Genomic DNA, 19,139 nt, shown 5'->3' with positions numbered 1-19,139 from the left:
TCAGGGCACTGGTAATTAGGCCTTAAGGTCCAGTGATCAGGTTGCTCCTCACACAGCTCATGCTTTTTAGGCTTCCAAAAGTCATGCAGAGTCAAACAGTTAGGAGTGGGAACGTAATGACAAGAAAACATTTGCCCCTGTTATAAGTGAGATCAAATTCATCGCCACAATGTATACTTATTTAGAAGCCATTCCATGCCGAAGCATTACATTCAACAAAATGTCCTATGCACCCAGGGTGTTATATTATGTATAGCGCTCTGCGTAAACAACAGACTGTTTGCACCCCCTTTTGTACACATAAGGGCACTTTTGTATTCCAGAAGGGGCCACAAGTACTTTGCACATCTGTTCCTTTAATATGGATCATGTCAGTGCTAAATGTATACCGCCAAAAACCTAGGGGGCCTGCCCTCATTTGCACAGGAGTGTGGCTACTCAAATGAAGGAACCCTTTGCCCCACCAGCCATGCCAAATTACATATGTGGGCAGAAGGATACAGATACTATAAGGAGGAACAACGATTATGTACCACAAATGAGGAGCACAGGCAGTGTGCTTCTGAGGGGGGCACTTGAGGGTTGGCATAGGGGTCCAAAGGACCATCCGGGCTTTCTCCTGCAGGCAACTGCAGTGACAGACTTCACCCTCTAGCATGAGGATCCTTTCTCACCTTTCAGAGCTTACATTGAAAATCGGACTACTGACCTCAACCACGTTCATTAATGAATTCACTCCTGCACTAGAAACACCACATTTTTGTTAATAGGGCGCACTATCCATGTTCATTAACTTTTTTTGTAGATGGAAGAAGAAAAAAAGGAGGTTTCTAAGACAGATGCTATGTCGTCACTAACCTTATAAGAGGTAGGCGAGCCTGCCAAATAGATATTTTGGTTTTTTCTTGAAAATAGGATTGATGAGACTGGTTTAATGTGGTGGCAGATGCTCTTTGATAGCAGTGGGGCATAATAAATCTATTGAATAGGCGCTAGCAAGCCTGAATTTAATGAGTGAATTCGGAAGTTTCTCCTTCCTTGAAAAACTCTTAACAGTAGAGTGAATTGGCAGATTTTAAAATACACATTTTGCTTACATTTGTTAAAACGCCTTACGCTCAGAAAGGGCATTTATGAAATATTACAGTACTTCTATTGAGTACCAAGCGAGCATGATCTTCTCTAGAAGCGCTGCAGATGTACCCGCCGCAAGAAACGTTTGAGAATCATGTGAATTAATGGTGGATTTTTCAACACAATTTCTCAATTAAATGTATAAATAGTAAAAGGTTATAAAACAATTAGAAAATAAAATTTAACCAGACCCCTACACATCTAAATATTTCCTTCCCGTATCCCACCCGATGTTTCCAAGTAGATTCTCAATCATAAGTTACGTCTGAGAATCTTCTGGGAAGGCGCAGGCTGAGAAGGTAAAGTATCACATAAATCTAACAGTACAGCAGCAGAATACAGCAGAGCCAGACATATTTTACATCTTGCATAAAACTTAAGTTGCCCAAGGTATAGACTTAAAGGGCTTGGACAGGACACAGGTTATATTAATTTTATACATTGACATGAATTTTAGTAGCACTATTTTAAGGACCACCCTTCTAACGAAGCAACAGGTTGATTTGAATATTCACAACTGTAAGTCCTAATTCTCCTGGTCACAGTCATCCTTAAATGGGGGAACTCACCTCATGACAGTAAGAAATCTTAGACGAATGCTGGAATGCTAGCCCCTCCTCCCTGCTGGGCTCTATAAACACTTCCTCACGCATCAAAGCCATGCAAAGGCTGGACAATCAATGAGGGTGGGCAGATGGTAATGAGTGTGACGAGGACAAGTAAAGCTAAAAGTCATGAAGATTACAGTCGTAATCTTGATCTTACCCCTACATACCACGTCGCCATCCCAGTCCTTACTAAATGAGGGATGTCAAAATATTATTTCAACTTTTGGCACATCAAAATGCCAAACAAAAACAATATTTTAACCTGCAATTACTTTATTAGTAACAGTATGCGTTTAAGTAAAAATAGCAAGCACACCTAGACCCAAAGGAAAACCCTCACATCTGAAGATAATGAATGAAGTTATTAGATGAAGTCCAGGTGCTCACTTGAAAGAGTGCTGCAAAGGTGAGCCCAGAAAGCAGCTATGCCTCAGGCTGACCTACTGTAGATACCTTCAGGGTAAGGAATACCAGACAAGGATAAAATGAGGGCACGAGTAGATCTACTCCAGATAGAATGGAAAGCGACCCTGTGACTCTGCCCCGCAACCCCAACAATAAAGTTGATCAGATCACCTAAAAGGGAGAACCTATCCCAGGTAGATCAATACGGTCTTCCTGACTTCAAGGGAATGTAGCTACACTTTCTCAGGAGAAGATGGAGAAGGAACAAAAACAATTAGAACAATTTTGTGGTTTCTGCGATTCAAGGAGGCAACCTTAGATAGAAATATAGGGTGCGCATTAAGCAACGTTTCTTCATCTACAGTCCCAAGGCAAGGATGGCTACCGAAAAGTACACTGTGATTATCAATGGGGCAATCACAGACTCACAAAAATGACAAAAATAAAGGTGAGACATTTAAGATCAAAAGAATCAAGGGCTGCAGAAGGACACAATTTAAGACAAGTTAGCACTAAGGGTAGGGCTCAAGGAGGAGGAGCGAGATGAAGATTCACAGGTGGTGATAAGGAAAAACTTTTCAAGAGATGAGAAGCAAGAAGCTGCCCTTCATCAACACTCCCCAAAGTCCATCCAGTGCTGTTGTTCTTGCCCATTGAACACATGAAATGGAACACAAACCAAATCATTCTCAGAACCTCCCTAAAGAAAATAAGAAATACTAGGAAAGGAACAATCAACTTAAGAATGGGAAAGAGCTGTACACTACCATTGAAAGGAACTAAGGGCCTGATTAATATCACAGTAGGCGGGCTACGATTTTGCCATGGGTTGGAGTGAAATACTCCGTTCCCATGACTAACAGACTACATGTCAAGTTTATAAATGATCGCCAAAAAACATATAATGCCCCCCTCACCATGGAAATCTTCTAACATAGTCGGGGGGGGCAATTTAATGATTTTACAGTTCCTTACTGCCACGTGAAACCTAGTGGTAAGAAACAGTACAAAATTACTACATGTCCACCCATCCAAATTAGGCGGGCAGACATGTAGCCATTGTTGCAGCCCTTAATCCCCAGAGCCATCGGAGACATTTGGCCATGGTGGAGGCAGAGTAGTCTCTACCTTGGCCAAACTGAAGGTCCGCCCGCATTCAAAGCATGCATGCAGACCTTCGACGTTGCTGTTGCAACATAGTATACATATTGCCAATAGATTTTAGAATAGGATCTCAACATAAAGGGAAGTCTAGAACTCTTAGTAGGTTTGGCTGGGTGTCTCGGATTCCTTAATTTTCGAGCTGACGGAAGAGGACAAGATGGAACCACCAAGCAGGGAATAGAGCCATGGAAAAAAGGAGAGAAACCGTGATAGATGAGGCCAAAATGGACTACTAGAACAGCCTCTGCTGCCCGTTCCTGTACTCTCTAGAGCTGATAAAGAATGAACAAAAAATAAAGATGGAATACAGATGATGAGGCCATGGTAATATTAATGCATCGACCCTCCATGCCCTGGGGACAGAAGGCTGGAGCGAAACCAGGTAATTTCCTGTAGAGGCAAACAGGTCCACAGAAAGCTTCATAAACCTGTTGTAAATCGCATTTAAAGTGGCTGTAGAAAGTCACATATTCTAGGTAGATAAAACATTTCCCTGGTCAACCGGTCCACTTTGAAACGGGCGATTCTATCCAAGTTGAGACAGAACCGAGTATCACAAGTGTGACACCCAGGGAAGACCAAGCAAAATAATGAGCCTAGACAAAGGCTCTACATAGGCATCAAACAGGTATGAAGGAATTAAGGAACCCAAAGGAGCTCGCCAAAGTAGGAGCTTGGAGTCAGAGGTAAAAAAAAAAGCTGAAAAGACCCTATTAGAACATCCCAAAAGAAAGAAGGCTAAATCTGTTCAACAAGACCTGCCCATGGGTTCTGCTTCAGGGAATGGCGTGTTCAACAGATGCTGCTGCCAGTTGGTGAATCAAGAAGTTGATACCCCCAACACCTGCCATCAAACGAATGGCATCTGAGACAGATAACTGGACTAACTGGCATTGCTGATGGATATTAAGCATGCCTGATCATCTTCTAAATATTATTTGCTTCTTAACATGTTTTCACCTCTCTGGCTACATGATTTGTCAGTGTCTTTGCTGCCAGAGGCAGAAGAGAAACTGGCCAGCACATCTCAGGGCAGGGTGGATGCAGGAACCACTTAGGAAGAGGAACCACTATTGCTTCCTTAAAGAGGCAGCAATTAGATTAATAACACACACATGCAGTTAGCGAATTGGACAACATCAGCCATTTCCATCATATACAGGAGAAGACGAGCATTTTGAATGAGACATTCAACACTTTATTTCAGCTGTTAGAAATCAAAGACATTTCACTATTTGTTTTTTAACTTCTAAAATAGTTGCCTACTATCAAATATACAAAATAAGAGGACCCCCCCCCATATACGTCTAATATGAAATAATTAATGCAACTCAAACTTTTTGATCAGAAGAAACTCAAATGGTTTTCGCTAAACCAACAGTATTGCTCTTCCAGGCTTCTTTTTCATGCTAACCATGATTTCATGTTATATATGAAATTCTACATAAAGTAAGGCAACATACATAAAGAATGTGGAATGACTGACTGTAACTCGTTGCAGTGTCAGGCACTTGATATTTACGCTGCCCCAAGAAACTTTAATGATATATATTTATTCATTTGCGAATATATTCCTTGCAAATGATGCTGATGGGTAAAAAAAAGACACTTGCCATCTGTAGCCTGTAATTTCAGGGAAGTAAAGCAACTCTTCTTCCTACTTTATATATCTGAATCATCACAAGTAGTCTTCATTTTTGCTCACCCTAATAAAGCAGTGGTCCTGGAATAAGTGTTCCTTCCTGCAGGCACCTGAAATACAACTTAATCATCTGATGACCACCAACAAAAGTGAAACGCAGCTTTAATGGTACGAATTACATTTCGTATGTGTATTTTTGTCTGGTAGCATTAACCTCTAGTTCAGGAGTAAACTTGAACATGGAAAGATGGTCGTTTATTGTAGTATAAAGGCACAGGTGGATTAATCAAACCCTGATGAATGTACAGTGATGTAGGTAATACCTCTCACATTTTTGTGCTTGAGAAAAGTCCCATACTGCCAACTCTTGAAAATGAGTTGCTTTTGGTTTGACCAAAGTACATGTTTTTCATGAATTGGGAAAAATAAACGTTCTCAACACATGCACCCAACAATAGGTCTCCAGCGCCCTCCACTGAAAGTCTAATTTCTTCTGTGGCCAATAATCACTCCACATTGGGCATTCAATGTCATTTGGTAAAAGTCTATGCTCTTCAGTGTCCATTAGTCGTCTCTCACTAAAAGACACTTACTTATAATGAGAGGTTAATGGTACAGATAACTTTTCCAGAATGGCTTTTTGAGGATCCTGTGAGACTGAGTGGTGAGGTGGATGAGATTGTTATTTCAAACATGCGCTTCAGTAGTTTGCCTGTGTGAAAATACTAGTGTGGTAAATGAGACATCGCTGGTAGCTCTGGAAATACTAGAGAGGATGGGGAGGAGGTGTACTAATGCACCAACCTCACTAGCATTAGCACATTTACTCCCTCAATCAAATGATAAATGAGAACACGGACTGTACAGACTCCAGTTCAAAGGCAGATGAATTCATCACCGTTGCCAGCTCCAAGGCTGTTGAGCTTCCCAACTGAGATAAAAATTGTTCATGCTCTCAACTGTGGAAAAAACTCACACATTCTTAAGCATTAGCAGAATTATCAGTGGTGGGAGATCTAGCCCATGAAAATAATATAGGCGCAAATACTTGAGAGCAATATGGGGGTACCATACTTATGTTACATAGTGCTCTGCAGAGGTTGGGATTCAAACTTGTGCATATAGAGGCTAAACTCTCACAATTAAGAACCAAATTCCAGCCCCAATGCCAATGGTTGAGCTAAGAACATTAACCTATTTCGTACAAGGAGCTCAGCTGGCTTCTGCTAATGAAGACTTGTGATCACATCGGCCTGCCCTGACCGAATGGAAGTGTGAGCTGAAACTGAGGTGCACTCATTCAGTCTAATGATCAACACCGCAACGTAAGAAAAATGTCTACATGCTTTAAATTACATTTGGGTTTCCAGAGCCTACTTAAGTCTCCAGTTACCAGCACTAATTAAAAAGTTGCAGTGTTCATGCTCCAGAGTTTTGAGCATGTAAAGCAAGGGCCAAGCAAAAATGCAACCTAAAGACAACGGAAATCTGGTGGGCATCTATTCTGGAGCCGACGTTGGCCCCGGAGAGATAAGGTATACTATTCATATTGTGTGTACTACTGGCATATCGATTTGTTTGGTGCATCCTAGCTTTTGAGTATGTGATAAACACGAAGTCCCATACACCCAGTGTTCAAAGTATGAATTCTCAGCTGCAGCATCCCGACTCCAAGAACAACTACAGCTATTTTTGAGAAAGAGCCTCAGCATCTGATTGAATTCCACAGAAGTCTATCTGGGAGAATAGGAACCTTTCTCATTTACTCCTTGGGGAATGTTGTGAAGACAAGTGCATAGTAAACTACATTTTCCGAAAAAAGAAAAAAAGTAAATGGCAAATGCTGGGGCAGGATTTTGTCTTCACTAGAAAAAAACTTTATTAATTGCTCTAACAACATAATAAAACTCGAGATAAGGTTGAATAAAGTATGAGAATTTGTCCTTATGAGACGTTTGATGGTAGTTCTATTACACTGTCCTCCAGTGCATGATTAAATATAGCAGATGAAATATTGGCAAAAGAGATCCTTCATTCTCCCCATGTGCGCAGATTGAAAGAATTGTAAATGTAGATTTTGTTCACTAACTCATCTCCATCTAAATGTGCTGCAAGATGACTCTGTTCGCAATCTGGCTAGAGCCATCTTGAGTTGCTTTAAATGAATAACAATTTCTCTATGCTTGAATTGGTAATTAAACTCTCTTTTGTTTGTATGTTTTCATTTCAGTTTCAACTTCAGGTGTCCATACCTATGTAAATTGTAATACTTTCCAATAGATTTTCACTAACCAGGGTCAGTTTTGGACCTTATCTTGAAGACTTCTAACCTGAGAATTTTATGAGAATGGTGGACAAGACCTTGGGTTCATTCAGATACTGACCCAGCAGCTAATTTCCCTGCTGTGTTTGGGCATTCCTTTATCTTGGTCGGTTTCTCTAAAATAGCAATTCATTATTGTAAATGATGGTCTATTCAAAGATGATGCAATCTCCTTGAGGGATGCTGATCTAATAACAATAGTGCTGTGTGCACTGGAGATCAAATTAAACTTTACATGCAGCCTGCAACCTGTCCCTGTTGGCCAATGAAATTGCTTTCTAAACGAAATTTGAAACATAAAAATGGTGGGTCCCAAGAGCATCTTTTTTTGGATTTTGTTTAATAAGGCTGTGTCTACAAAGTACGGTGGTTCTTCTATTTGGCTAGCCTTCTTCAGTCTCTCTCTCTCCACACAACTCACTCAAACAAAAGTCCACATTGTGAATTGAATGTCTAGTAGCATTAAACATTGTGTGACTATACATCCCACCACTGGGCAGTGTGGATGCCCAAGTGTGTAGTGACTCCACAGGGTTCCTTTCCATCAGCTGTTTAGTAATATGACTCCTTCTCAACCCATCCTAAGAAAGAAATAAAGACAGATATTTTAATATAACAATGTCTTTTCTTCAGGTGCCATAAGCTCATAGGTATACATAGGCCATATATTAAGTCTAGGTGGAACAACTGATACATGCAAAACAAGATAAAACTATCTTCAGTGACAAAGATGAGCTCTCATAAAGTCTGACATGTACATCAATTCAGATCCACCATTTCTTTCCTTCTGCAACTGATGATGGAAATATATGGCACACTATAATAACAAACATTCCTAAATTCAAGTTAAAATGGGTACTTGTTGAAGTTTACAGATACGTCATCCTTAAACTCTAAGTCTAAATGTGGTTAATATGTAGCAAAACATAATTCATCCTTAAATTCAAGATAGAAATTAGGTTTAAATGAAGCAAAGTTTATATCATCCTTAAATAGTAAATGGAAATTGGACCAACCGCCAATAAACATGTACTACCAAATTGATTGAAAGTCTATAACCATAGACTTGCTGTTTGATTTGCTGTAGATTTACATACTGTACATATTTGTGCAATCTAATTTTGGACTTGGAAATTTACAATCAGTGCAACCTTTCTGTTTGCTATTGGCATCCTGCATTAGTCTAACACTTCATCCCATTTCACTACATTGCCACAATGCCCATGGACACAGACTTCATCTTAGTTTTATGCTTTCCCATAACAGACCAGTGTGCACTGTATCTCTGTTACGTGTAGTTTTCTCAATAATAGTGTCTGCAGAACCGGAGGAGAGAATATGGGGGCAGTCAGGAAAGCGAGGGATTGGGATGGAAACAGCACCTGACCAACTAGCGCTAAAGGGCACTAATTTGATTTTACTATTGTAGGTGTAGTATCGACTGCAACTGTGTGATTAAAGTACTTTCTGTTTTTTTAAAAAGATAAGCATTGGGCTGGACTTAATTTTGCTGGGTCTGTTGAATGATTGTTGAGCTGTGGACTAGAGCACCCCCACACTGCCTCCCTGAGAAGGCTGTGTCTGCTTGCTGCCCTAAGAATCTAGTGCAGGAAGGGCAGTACATGGCCCAGTTTTTAGAGCAATATTATGACAGGCCGCAGGTCATCAGAGGCAAATTACCTCAACCCTCACAATTGAGATTCAGTTGCCTCTGCCTGCCATGTTGCTTTGAGTACAGTGCCTAACACTCACCATGATGATATAGTAGTTGGCGATGTACTAAGTGTGATTCAATTGACCCCATTATAATGTCATAAACCAACATGGAGACTAACTTTGGTAGAAGGTGAGCAAGTGTGTGAGGTACACCCATGTCATTTTTTAATTTCTAAATAGGCAGGAGTGTCTCGCAGCGCTTGGAAGGGGAAGGGCGGCGTGTGCCGAGGAGGGGGGATTAATTTAAAAAAAAAAAAAAAAACACTTACCTTTCCTGCTGCTGTTGCTACCACTGTGCTGCTCCTCTGATGCAGCAGCAGGCTCCCAGTCTGCCCTGCGGCCAATCCTAATGCTGCTGTCATGCTGCTTGCAGCATGACAGCAGCGTTTGGATTGACCGGAATGCCCAGCAAGGTGCTCTGAGGCAGAGTGAAAGTCACTGCCTGCTCTCCCCAACCCAGCAACACGTGCTGCGTTGAGGAGAGCTCAGTGCGCATGCGTGTTTGGCTAGCCAAACATACATGTGCACTGAGGGGGAGTGCTGTGCACTCCTCCTCCATCCCCATCATAGCCTGTGGCCCCATCCCATTTACTATACAACAATAATATCAGAATTTATTATCGTTTTATAGTAAAAGGCTTGCAGCTCCTGCTGCTGGAGGGGGGTCGACACTCCTCCGGCCGTACGGTAAATAGGGTTCATCAATATCAAGCACCCGTAGAGAGGAGACTAGGCATTGTCCACACTTATACAAGCAAGGGAGGTGGAATAACCTGGCTCCGGAATCTCAGCATGGTGGACAACAGGATCAATAGAACCCCATCCTGCAATGCAGGCACCAAAGCTGCACCTAATAATAGGTAATGCCACAACAGGGCTGACCTCAGCTACACATTAAGACCACTCATGGCAGTTTTATTAGAAGAGGACAGGCTCGAAAGTGAAGCTGCCACTGTCAGTGAGCCGAATATCTACCAATTCATAGTCCTATACCTGAGAAAAGATAGATGAGAATTAAAATATAATTTATAATCCTTGGAGTTCCATCCACACATGGACACAAAGTAACACACCAGAATACAATTAGATGTGCCTGATATATAGTGAAGAATATCCAACTGATCCACATGGTAAAACCAGGAGAAACAAAAAAGAGCATTTCTATCCTCCTGCCTGATGGATTAATCCCCACAAATAATGATTTTCATCTCTTAGCAGAAGTTCTGGATTATAGAATAGTGTGATATTAAACTTTAAAAAATCTAATTATTAGCTGTAAGATTCAATTTAATATTAAGTATACAGGTGCACGTGTGAGAAATATAATGCTTATTTTTCACACCTTTATGAAGTAACCTACAAACATCATACTAGATATCAGCTGAGTAGGTGATAAAAATCAGTAATGCATTAAGAAAATAATCATGTTAGGCTGGTGTGAACAAGGCACCAGAAATACTAGATGTGCCTGATCAGCAGCTGAGCCATTTACCAGATGTTCAACATGAACTATGCAATTTGCTTGAAAATCATAGCTATAGATGGAATGTAAGCAGTGATAAAGATCAAGGACCTGACTACGAAAGCTTGGCAGATGGAATACTCCGCCAGGAACATGACAGATATTCTGTGCACCATATTTCGATCTCTATAGGATATAATGGGATCGTAATACAGGGGACGTGATATCCGTCATGTGTGTGACACCGTAATTACGTCCGCCAAGATCATAACCAGGGCCCAACTCTTTTATATCACATTAAAATAAGAAGGGATTGATGGGCATGGCATGTTGCCACCCCTTTAAATGCAAAGGTACACCAGATCCAGCACTCAACCCGACCAAATAGAACTTGCCACATCAACTTATCAAATCTCACAAAAAATGGCATCAAATCTTTGCAAGTATCTGGAGTCACGGTCCCTATGGCAATATACTAGGAATGATCACAGTAACACCTCACATAAGATGAACATGGAAAGATAAACATTTCTATCACTGAGACCTACTGAGGCCATGAAGCCAGCAACAAGGCTCATCATTAAAAGTGAAAGAACAAAGGAACTTCAGGATCCTGCTGAGCTGCAAATTACACTGATGAACTAGAACAGCCTAACTTGAACAAATCCTAATTATGCACAAAACGGCTAGACATCCAACTACCTAAGCTCAGGAGATATGGGACATTGGGGGAATCTTTTGAATAAGACTAGAGTGGCAGGCTTCAAAGAAGGTGGGACGAAAGGGAAGTGTTAAGGGAGAATTGCAGGCAAAGGCAAAAATCCAGATGCTACTTAAAACAGTAAGATAAATATGAACTCTATAAGGCTGACTAAAAGGCTCTTAAAAACAGTTTTCGCAGCTAGCTAGATTAACTTTTAAATCAAAGGACACTGAAAAGTAAATTTAGAACCAACGTGTTGTTCACCCTTTATTTATATTTTGTCACACTGACTGATCCTTAAAGGGTTCTGAATTTCAATTATTAGAGAATAAAGGGCTTGTACGTCATTAAGGATATGTAACATAACCATGAATAGGTGGGAGGAAAAAAGAAGGTACTCACCCCAGATAAAGGAACATGACAAAAATGTTGTTCAATGAGGACCAGCAAAAGATAAAAAGGAACCCAATTCAAATGTTTAAATATATGGTCCTCTGCCTATAGAGACAGTATCTTCCAATGCAAACATGCACTATACAAATAGATAAGTACTTAATAACTGTTAGACCTGGCATCTTTAGTGTGGATTCCCCCTGACTTTTGCCTTCTGATCTACTGTTTTGCTGACTTCATTTTTGCTGGCTCTCCCATAGTTAACATTGGGACTGCCTTCTTATATTTTGTGAGTGTATTTTACAAGCGGGACAAGGTAGATATTTCGAGTTTGGAATCTCTGGACTCACAATTTAAAATCACAACTGATGGTAAAGTTTGATTTTAAGTTGCAAGTCTGAAAATGCCACTTTTAGAAAGTTGGCAATCTCTTACTTTAACTATTCTGTGCCTCTGCCTGTCTCTGGATACACATCTGTGTGGCTGACGGCTGGGCTCCTGTACATTCGCTCTGGAAAGCCACACACAAAGGGAACTTAGGTGTGCCTGATGGGGCATTAGCATCTTGATGGGTCATCCTGGAAGGGGTGGCGGGAGCTGACACCTACACCTCAATAGACTGGTCCTGAGCCCTCACAAAGCGATGCATAACCACCTGTAGTGTGTCTGGAGCCAGGGAAGGAAGGACAGGGACTTTGCATACTTCAACAGCTTCTCTTTGAGTCTTACCCACTTTAAAGGCACAACTGGGTATATGTACTGGACCCCAAACCCCACCAAATCAGTACACTTCTGGACCTAATGACATTCTGCCAGGAAGAAGGACTGCTGTACTGCTTAAGGGGCTGTCACTCTGCTGGAATTCTGCTGGACTTTTGAGGTCTCCTGCTTTTCTGTGCCTGCCCTGCTGCCTCTGGCCCTCCTTGCCTGGAAGTGAGAAGAGAAGGACTGGATCTACATCTACACATCACCTGAACCAAAGTTTCTCCAAGAGCTTGCTAACATGCCTCCTGTTATGAAGTCTTAGGGACATCAAAGAATTCACTCAACTCTGCTACAGCTTCTCAACTCTGTCAATGGTGAGTCCTACCCTGCCAAGTGGTGCCTGTCCAGTCCTGAGTCTTTGGAAGTGTGTTCTGCAGCTATTCTCTACAGACATCTGTGCATCGTATTCACTGAGCCGATCGTAACTGCTGCATCTCTCCTTGACACCGACTCATCGCCACAGCAGCTGAGGATATGGCCATCGCAGTGCCACCTGCACGGCTTGGAACCGGCGCATCGCTCCATTTCTCACGCATTGCCTTTGCATTGCCGGCTGAACTGCTCAACGAGGATGCATCACTTTCATTGTAAAGTGTTTGATGCATCACCTCGAGGACATCCCATCAACCACTGCACAGCTCGACAATGAGGATATTCTTTACAAATTCATATCTTGTCTTTTATTGATAGGAGTTTTGTTTGTTTGGTCTTATTTTGTTCATTAAATTAAGGTCCATTTTTCGAACTTAGTGTGGAGTTTTCACTGTTTTACGGTTTTGAGTGTTGCATAAATACTTTAGATATTGCCTCCTAGGTTAAGCCTGCATGCTCTGTGCGAAGCTAACAGAGGGCGAACACAGCTTAACTTATGGTGTGTATCTGACTTACCCTGACTAGGACTGGATTGTGGCCTTCACTTGGACAGGGTGCATACCTCTGCCAACTAGAGACCCAATTTATAACAATAACAGAAAAAGCAAAAGATGTGGTAAAAGATTTAATTACAGGCAGCTAGAGCAACTGATTTAGTAACATATACCAAATCTGCCAGTCTGCCTATAGCTCGATCTGTAGACTTCAGTCTTTCTACCTACAGGGCAGGATCAGGACCGATTATGATTGAAAGGAGTTAAATGGCCTATGCTAGCTATGAGAAAGAAAGTCCCCGTACAACAAGAAGATGCTAGATTGCGAGTTCCATGAGGACTGCCAGCAAATTACAAACCCCTACTAGCCTTAGATGATTCCTGGGAGCCATGGCTGGACTATGCTACTCTTCAGCACAAGGTTGCTCCAACCATCTGTCCAGGAAGAAATCTTTCATCATCATATATAAAGTACAGCACAATCGATCGGAGCCCACAGGAAGGATCATCACCTGACAATGCCATAAGGATAAGCCTGTTGGTCCTTGATCGCCTTATCTATAGCGGAGAGCATTTGTCCACATTCTAGATAACTCTTGAGGTCTTGAGAATTACATCGATGCAACCACATTGCCAGAAGATTTAGGGAGGTTTCTAGAGGAGCTTCCCACTTACAGCAAAATCATGAACTATCAGTACATCTTACTATGACAAGCCATTATGCAAATATTTCCATTTGTCGTCTGGTCCCTACCCCAGAAGGTATTGTCTCTACCTTTAAATAGGCTAAATTGGTGGCCAATGCTGGTAACCCAGATCTGTAAAACCCCTGTCTTCAATATTCTGACCATGACGGTAATTCATGAACTATAGGCAAATGAACATTTGTGCCCTCTAAAGTGAGTATTCAACTATGAAAGTGTCAGACCCAACTATTAATGCCAAAGGACTAGCCTACTGACTAATAGAACTACAGGGGACTATGCTGCTTCTTTTGAGTGCCAGACACCATTCTGCACCTGCTTGAAAGTATTGTTTCTATTTGCTGAGACTGGGTGGGCACTGTGCTCTTTGTGCTGTGTCTGTGGGCAGTTCAGAAGGTCTGAAAGATTTTGTTGCAGGTGCATTGTAACCCATTAACATTCAACCAACTGCACCTGAAGCTAAAACCATAGCGTACGAAGCAGAATTCCTCTTTGGAGTGAAATTCTATTGGTTTCCTGTGGCTGCCAGACCATGAATCATCCAACCCTTAGTAAATAAGGAGCAATGAACTCACAATATTGACAAAGGTGCAAACATAGGCTTCAAAAACATATACTTAAAAACATCTAATCTAAAAATATATACTATGCATAAATGTGTTTACATTTCTTTTCAATTCCTAAATGTTGCCAAATTAGTTTTCAGGTATAGTTATAGTGCATTTTCTTTTCAATTCCTAAATGTAGCCAAATTATTTTTCAGCTATTGTTATAGTGAATTAATATACCGTTGTTACTCCAGCACAAACGCAAATGGTGGCTAGTGCTTGACAAAAATGTTAGTTGAATTTTGAATTTTTTCTTGAGCAGTATTTATGCATCACATACATTTTTGAGTGTTTGCTTAATCTGTGTTTTTGTGATTTATTTTTATTGGTACAATAGAGGTTCCTCGTAATACCTTTCTCCTTGATAGACACTAACATACACCTACAAGTACTTTTGAGTCAAAAAGCAATAGGGCACTGTAGCAAGAATTCGAGTTTATTTGGTTCAGCAAAAAGTATATTTAACAAGAACTGGGATTTTCAAATGCTTCCACAACTCGTTCTCACCTCCGGGATCACGACGTAGGATCAACTTGCGGACCTCATCATATATAAAGATCAAAAGACTGTAGGGAAAGGCGCAAAACCACCAGGTAATCCTATAGGAGAAGAGGAAAGAACAGACAATGTCAAATCTGAGCAGCAATAAAATATCAGCATGAAACATACAATGCAGCTATATGAAGTTAAGCCACCAAAGCACTTACATGTACTAAGTGTCCTCTGGTGGCAGCAGTCAGAAACCATTAGTATATATATTTCTGAATCAGATATGAGAGGGGATGCCCCTTTTATTTTAGAATTTGAAATGGTCTGCAAAAACCTTTTACAAGTTAAAAGAAATTGTCTGACTTGTAAAAGAGCTTGTGTACATTATGAAAAAACTCTTATTTTGGTGAATCACATGGTTTGTGACAACAAAAGGGCTTTGTACACATGGCCCTTGGTTACCATCCCTCATCTTGTGCCACTTAATGTGGAGGAATCACTATTGCAAATCCTGTGAGCTCTGTTATATAGGGGTCACTGCCTTTGATTATCAGTCTAAGGGCAGCTACTGATGCCTTGAACAGAAGTGAATTCAGGCTGAGAGCTCTCAGCAGGTCAGGCTAAGCTCATTGGATTGTTAACGGCTTACTGTTATGGATTGGATTCTTGCCTTTTATAGGTGTAAGACACCAGTCAACAATTCAATATCCACCCTCCAAGCCCACATGTATTTGCTGCATCAGTAACACATTTATTTGATGACTGATGTTGAAAGTGGTTCAGAGTTCAGAATTCAAGGAACACAAGGGTGGTGCACCTGTAGGAAATCACTAGCTTTCTGTCCCCTATGGCATATGCTTAAGACGAGAACTACCATGACCAGCACACCATGCCAGTCATGAGAACTCAAGTCCGTCTGTGCAGCATGGATGGAGGAAGGAACACATACTGTATTTCAGAAAATGGCTGAGTATATTGTTAAGCATCATGAGGCTTTTTTGGTATTTTTGGTATTTGTAGTACTGCAATTTTCAACATTGGAGCCGGTGCTAGCACTGTTGCTACATTCAGAGCGACTATGGTACTTCTACGTCTATTGAGGTCTTTGGCCTGTTTTACAAAAGAAGCATAGATAAGAGCTGCTGGGCCATAGACAAATAAATATTTTTTGCCTTCGTGACTGGATTTTTTTTTTGTTTTCTTCACTTATTGTTTGTGGCTTTGGGTTCTATTTCTTCCTGACCTACAGTTTATGTAAAGATTTTGGAGCAAGAAAGGAATTTATTCATGATAATACATATTGGTGAGCCTATGGTTGGAAGGCTGATAAGACTGGGAGGGTGTCTAAAACAACGAAGCTGGGGAGATCAATCACTTCAACATTTGAGCTGAAGTCTGTGAAGGCAAATGGTGAAGTATCTGGAGGTGATGTTTTATTGTATGCTTTTAGGACCCTTGTGAGAATCAGGTTCTGTGTTGGAAATGGCCCTCTCAGCAGTGTCACCCCCAAAAGTTTTGCTTTTTACCTCCCACTTTTTTTCTGAATTTGTTTTTGCTGGCCTTAGGACTTTGTGCACTTTACCATGCTAACCAGTACTAAAGTGCTTGTGCTCTCTCCCTAAAACATGGTCACATTGGTTTATACCCAATTGGCATATTTAATTTATGGTTTAACTTACCACTGTAGTGCGGTATGCTATGTACACAGGGCCTGTAAATTAAATGCTACCAGTAGTTCTGCAGCACTTATTGTGACACCCCCTTAGGTAGCACTTGAAAACATATCCCAGGCCAGCCATTGCAGCCTGAATGCAGTGCTACACTGCCATGTCGACTTGGCATTAAAACCCCTTGCAAAATCTTAACACCTTCAGTGTGGAGGATGGCATCAAGACATCCTCCACACCAGACCTCATCCTCACACAAGAGGCGGGAAATCCCTCTGATGCGGTCACCAGAGGCATTTCCTATAAGTAAAATTACCATCAAGAGCTGAGGAAGAGCCTCTCGAGCTCCCAAGGCTAATTTAGTTTTTTCATTGAAATCACAATCAGTGAGCAAGGTGCAGCTGACGTCATTTCAATGAAAATGAAAGTGAAATGAGACGATTGGATAATTTCACTTTCAACTTATGGGTGCTCTTGGGGGCTATCTCAGCCCCTCAGTACTGATGCAGATAGGAGAAGTATTGATAAAAAGGGAGTCTCTTCCCTTTCCAATGCTACAATTCCCTAGTGGAACTGTGCTTTAGGATCGCTGCAGGAGGGAAATCCACCCACTAGACACCAGGGCGGGGAGTGCGGTAGAGGCTTGTGCTGTCCCCTAAAAAATGTAAATATTCCAGTCTTTCTGCCCCCCTCCAAAGTAGATGGGGGCAATTATCCCCATTTGCCCCCTGGGGGGGAGCGGTGTGGGAGGGGGGAGAAAGCTCACTAGACACCAGGGATAATAAAATGGCTACTTACAAGTAGGAAATACTTCTGAAGCCTGAAGAGTTTTCTAGATTTACATGCTGTGCATTATTCCGCCATCTGGTGGTTGGATCCAGAATTGTCTGTCCGCCACCCCCTTCTTTTTTGGGTGTCGACGACCACCATTTCATGCTTGATCCGTCCCCTGTGTGACATGAGACAGCACCCCGGAAGTTCATGTGCTTGGTAGCCATCTTCAGATTCTTTTTCTGTTCTTGTTTTTCTTTTTTCAAAAAAAATAATAATAATAAATAGTTTATCTTTATATATGACCTCTTCCCCACTTGTTCTCATTTCTGGGGAGGTGGGTGGGTTGTATGTGTATCCAGAAAACTCTTCAGGCTGCTCCTACTGGTAAGTAACCATTTAGTTTTACAGCATGAATCCTTTTCTGGATTTACTTGCTGTACATTAAATTATGTAGCGCCTTTCCCTTCCTTGGGGTGGTTGACGTGAAATAATGAGCTTGCAGACAGGTGCTATAGTACCTTATGTCCCACTTGAGCTTCCTTATGTAAGTGGAATTACTTACTGCAGGGTTGTCATTTTGAGATGTTGTGTGTGAATTAATTTGTTTAGAAATCTGAGGTCCAGGATTGGCCTTAGTATAAGGTCTTGCTTTGGTCCCAGAAAGTAGGGTGAATAGTTTCTCCTGTTTAACTTCTTTGTTGGTACTCTTTCTATTGTGTGTTTTTGCATGAGTTCTTTTACTTCTTTCCTTAGCTGTACCAGTTATGTTTTCTGATACCTTTTCTTCCTTGGTGGGTTTGGTGTTGGTGGGTTTGTGAGCTCTTTACAGTAGACGTGGGGTACCCACGTTTAAAACTCTACTGTCTGGGGCACTCTTTGCCAATTCTTGTAGGTATTGTGCTATTCTACCTCCCACCAGTGTTGTGTGGCACTTGGGGCTATTTACGAGTCACTCGGAGATTCCTCCTCCTCTGGAGGACTGGCCCCTAGTTCTCCTTCTACCAAAAAAGGGCTGTCTTGCAGGATGTTGGCCAGTCTGTTGTGTACAGCCCCGGGCTTGTTGTTGTTGCTGTAGCCCTGTCGCAGAGGGACCCCTTCCTGTGGGTCTTCTGGGGGTATTTCCTCAGCTCCTGAAGGTGACTCTGTATTGAAGAGCACCCATTGCCTCTGCTGTCTCATCCTTCTAAATTTGTTGTCAGGACTCATCTACCTCTTGAACAAACAAGCCATCTCCAGGGAAGGGTTTGTTTATGATGGAGGCCTGGACTTCTAGTTGGAAGCCAGAGATTCTGAGCCAGGCATGCCTTCTCAAGGTTGTTCCCGTACACATTTGTCCGCTCGGTCTCTCAGCGGCATCCAGTGCTGATTTTAGGCATGTGTAGGCAATGTTTTCCCCCTCCTGAATGATTGCTTTTGCCCTTTTCTTATCCTCCTCTGGGAGCCTTTTCATTAGCTCCTCAATTTCGTCCCATTATTGGTGGCCATATTTATTGTGGAGGGCAATGGAGAATAATATATGCCATTGTGTTCCCGCCTCTCTCTCCATCTTCCTCCCTACCATGTCCAGCCTCTTGCTTTCCCTTTCAGGAAGAGGGCCTTTGGAGGTGTGTGCATTGTTCCTCCTTCTTGCAGTTGTGATGATGATCCCTGGATGTATTTGGGGTCCTTTAAAGAAGGTTTATACTTCTTTTCCACTCTTGGTGTCACACCATTTGC

General features: G+C 41.6%; 1 protein-coding gene across 2 annotated transcripts in view; it reads right to left on the bottom strand.

Moving 5' to 3' along the window:
- Positions 1–4,486: 4,486 nt before the first annotated feature.
- The window catches only part of LOC138268391 (sodium/potassium-transporting ATPase subunit alpha-2), a 177,443-nt gene continuing 162,790 nt past the window's right edge, over positions 4,487–19,139 (bottom strand). For both annotated transcript variants that reach the window (XM_069217977.1, XM_069217976.1), the window contains exons 22-23: positions 15,001–15,092; positions 4,487–7,857 (exon numbers count right to left, since the gene is read on the bottom strand). In XM_069217977.1, coding sequence (XP_069074078.1) covers positions 7,829–7,857; positions 15,001–15,092 — 121 coding nt within the window. In that variant the 3' untranslated portion in view covers positions 4,487–7,828. The remainder of the gene's footprint in view (positions 7,858–15,000; positions 15,093–19,139) is intronic.

Source organism: Pleurodeles waltl, chromosome 12 (assembly GCF_031143425.1).
Source record: "Pleurodeles waltl isolate 20211129_DDA chromosome 12, aPleWal1.hap1.20221129, whole genome shotgun sequence".
Lineage (NCBI taxonomy): Eukaryota > Metazoa > Chordata > Amphibia > Caudata > Salamandridae > Pleurodeles > Pleurodeles waltl.
This window is presented reverse-complemented; position numbering and strand designations above follow the sequence as displayed.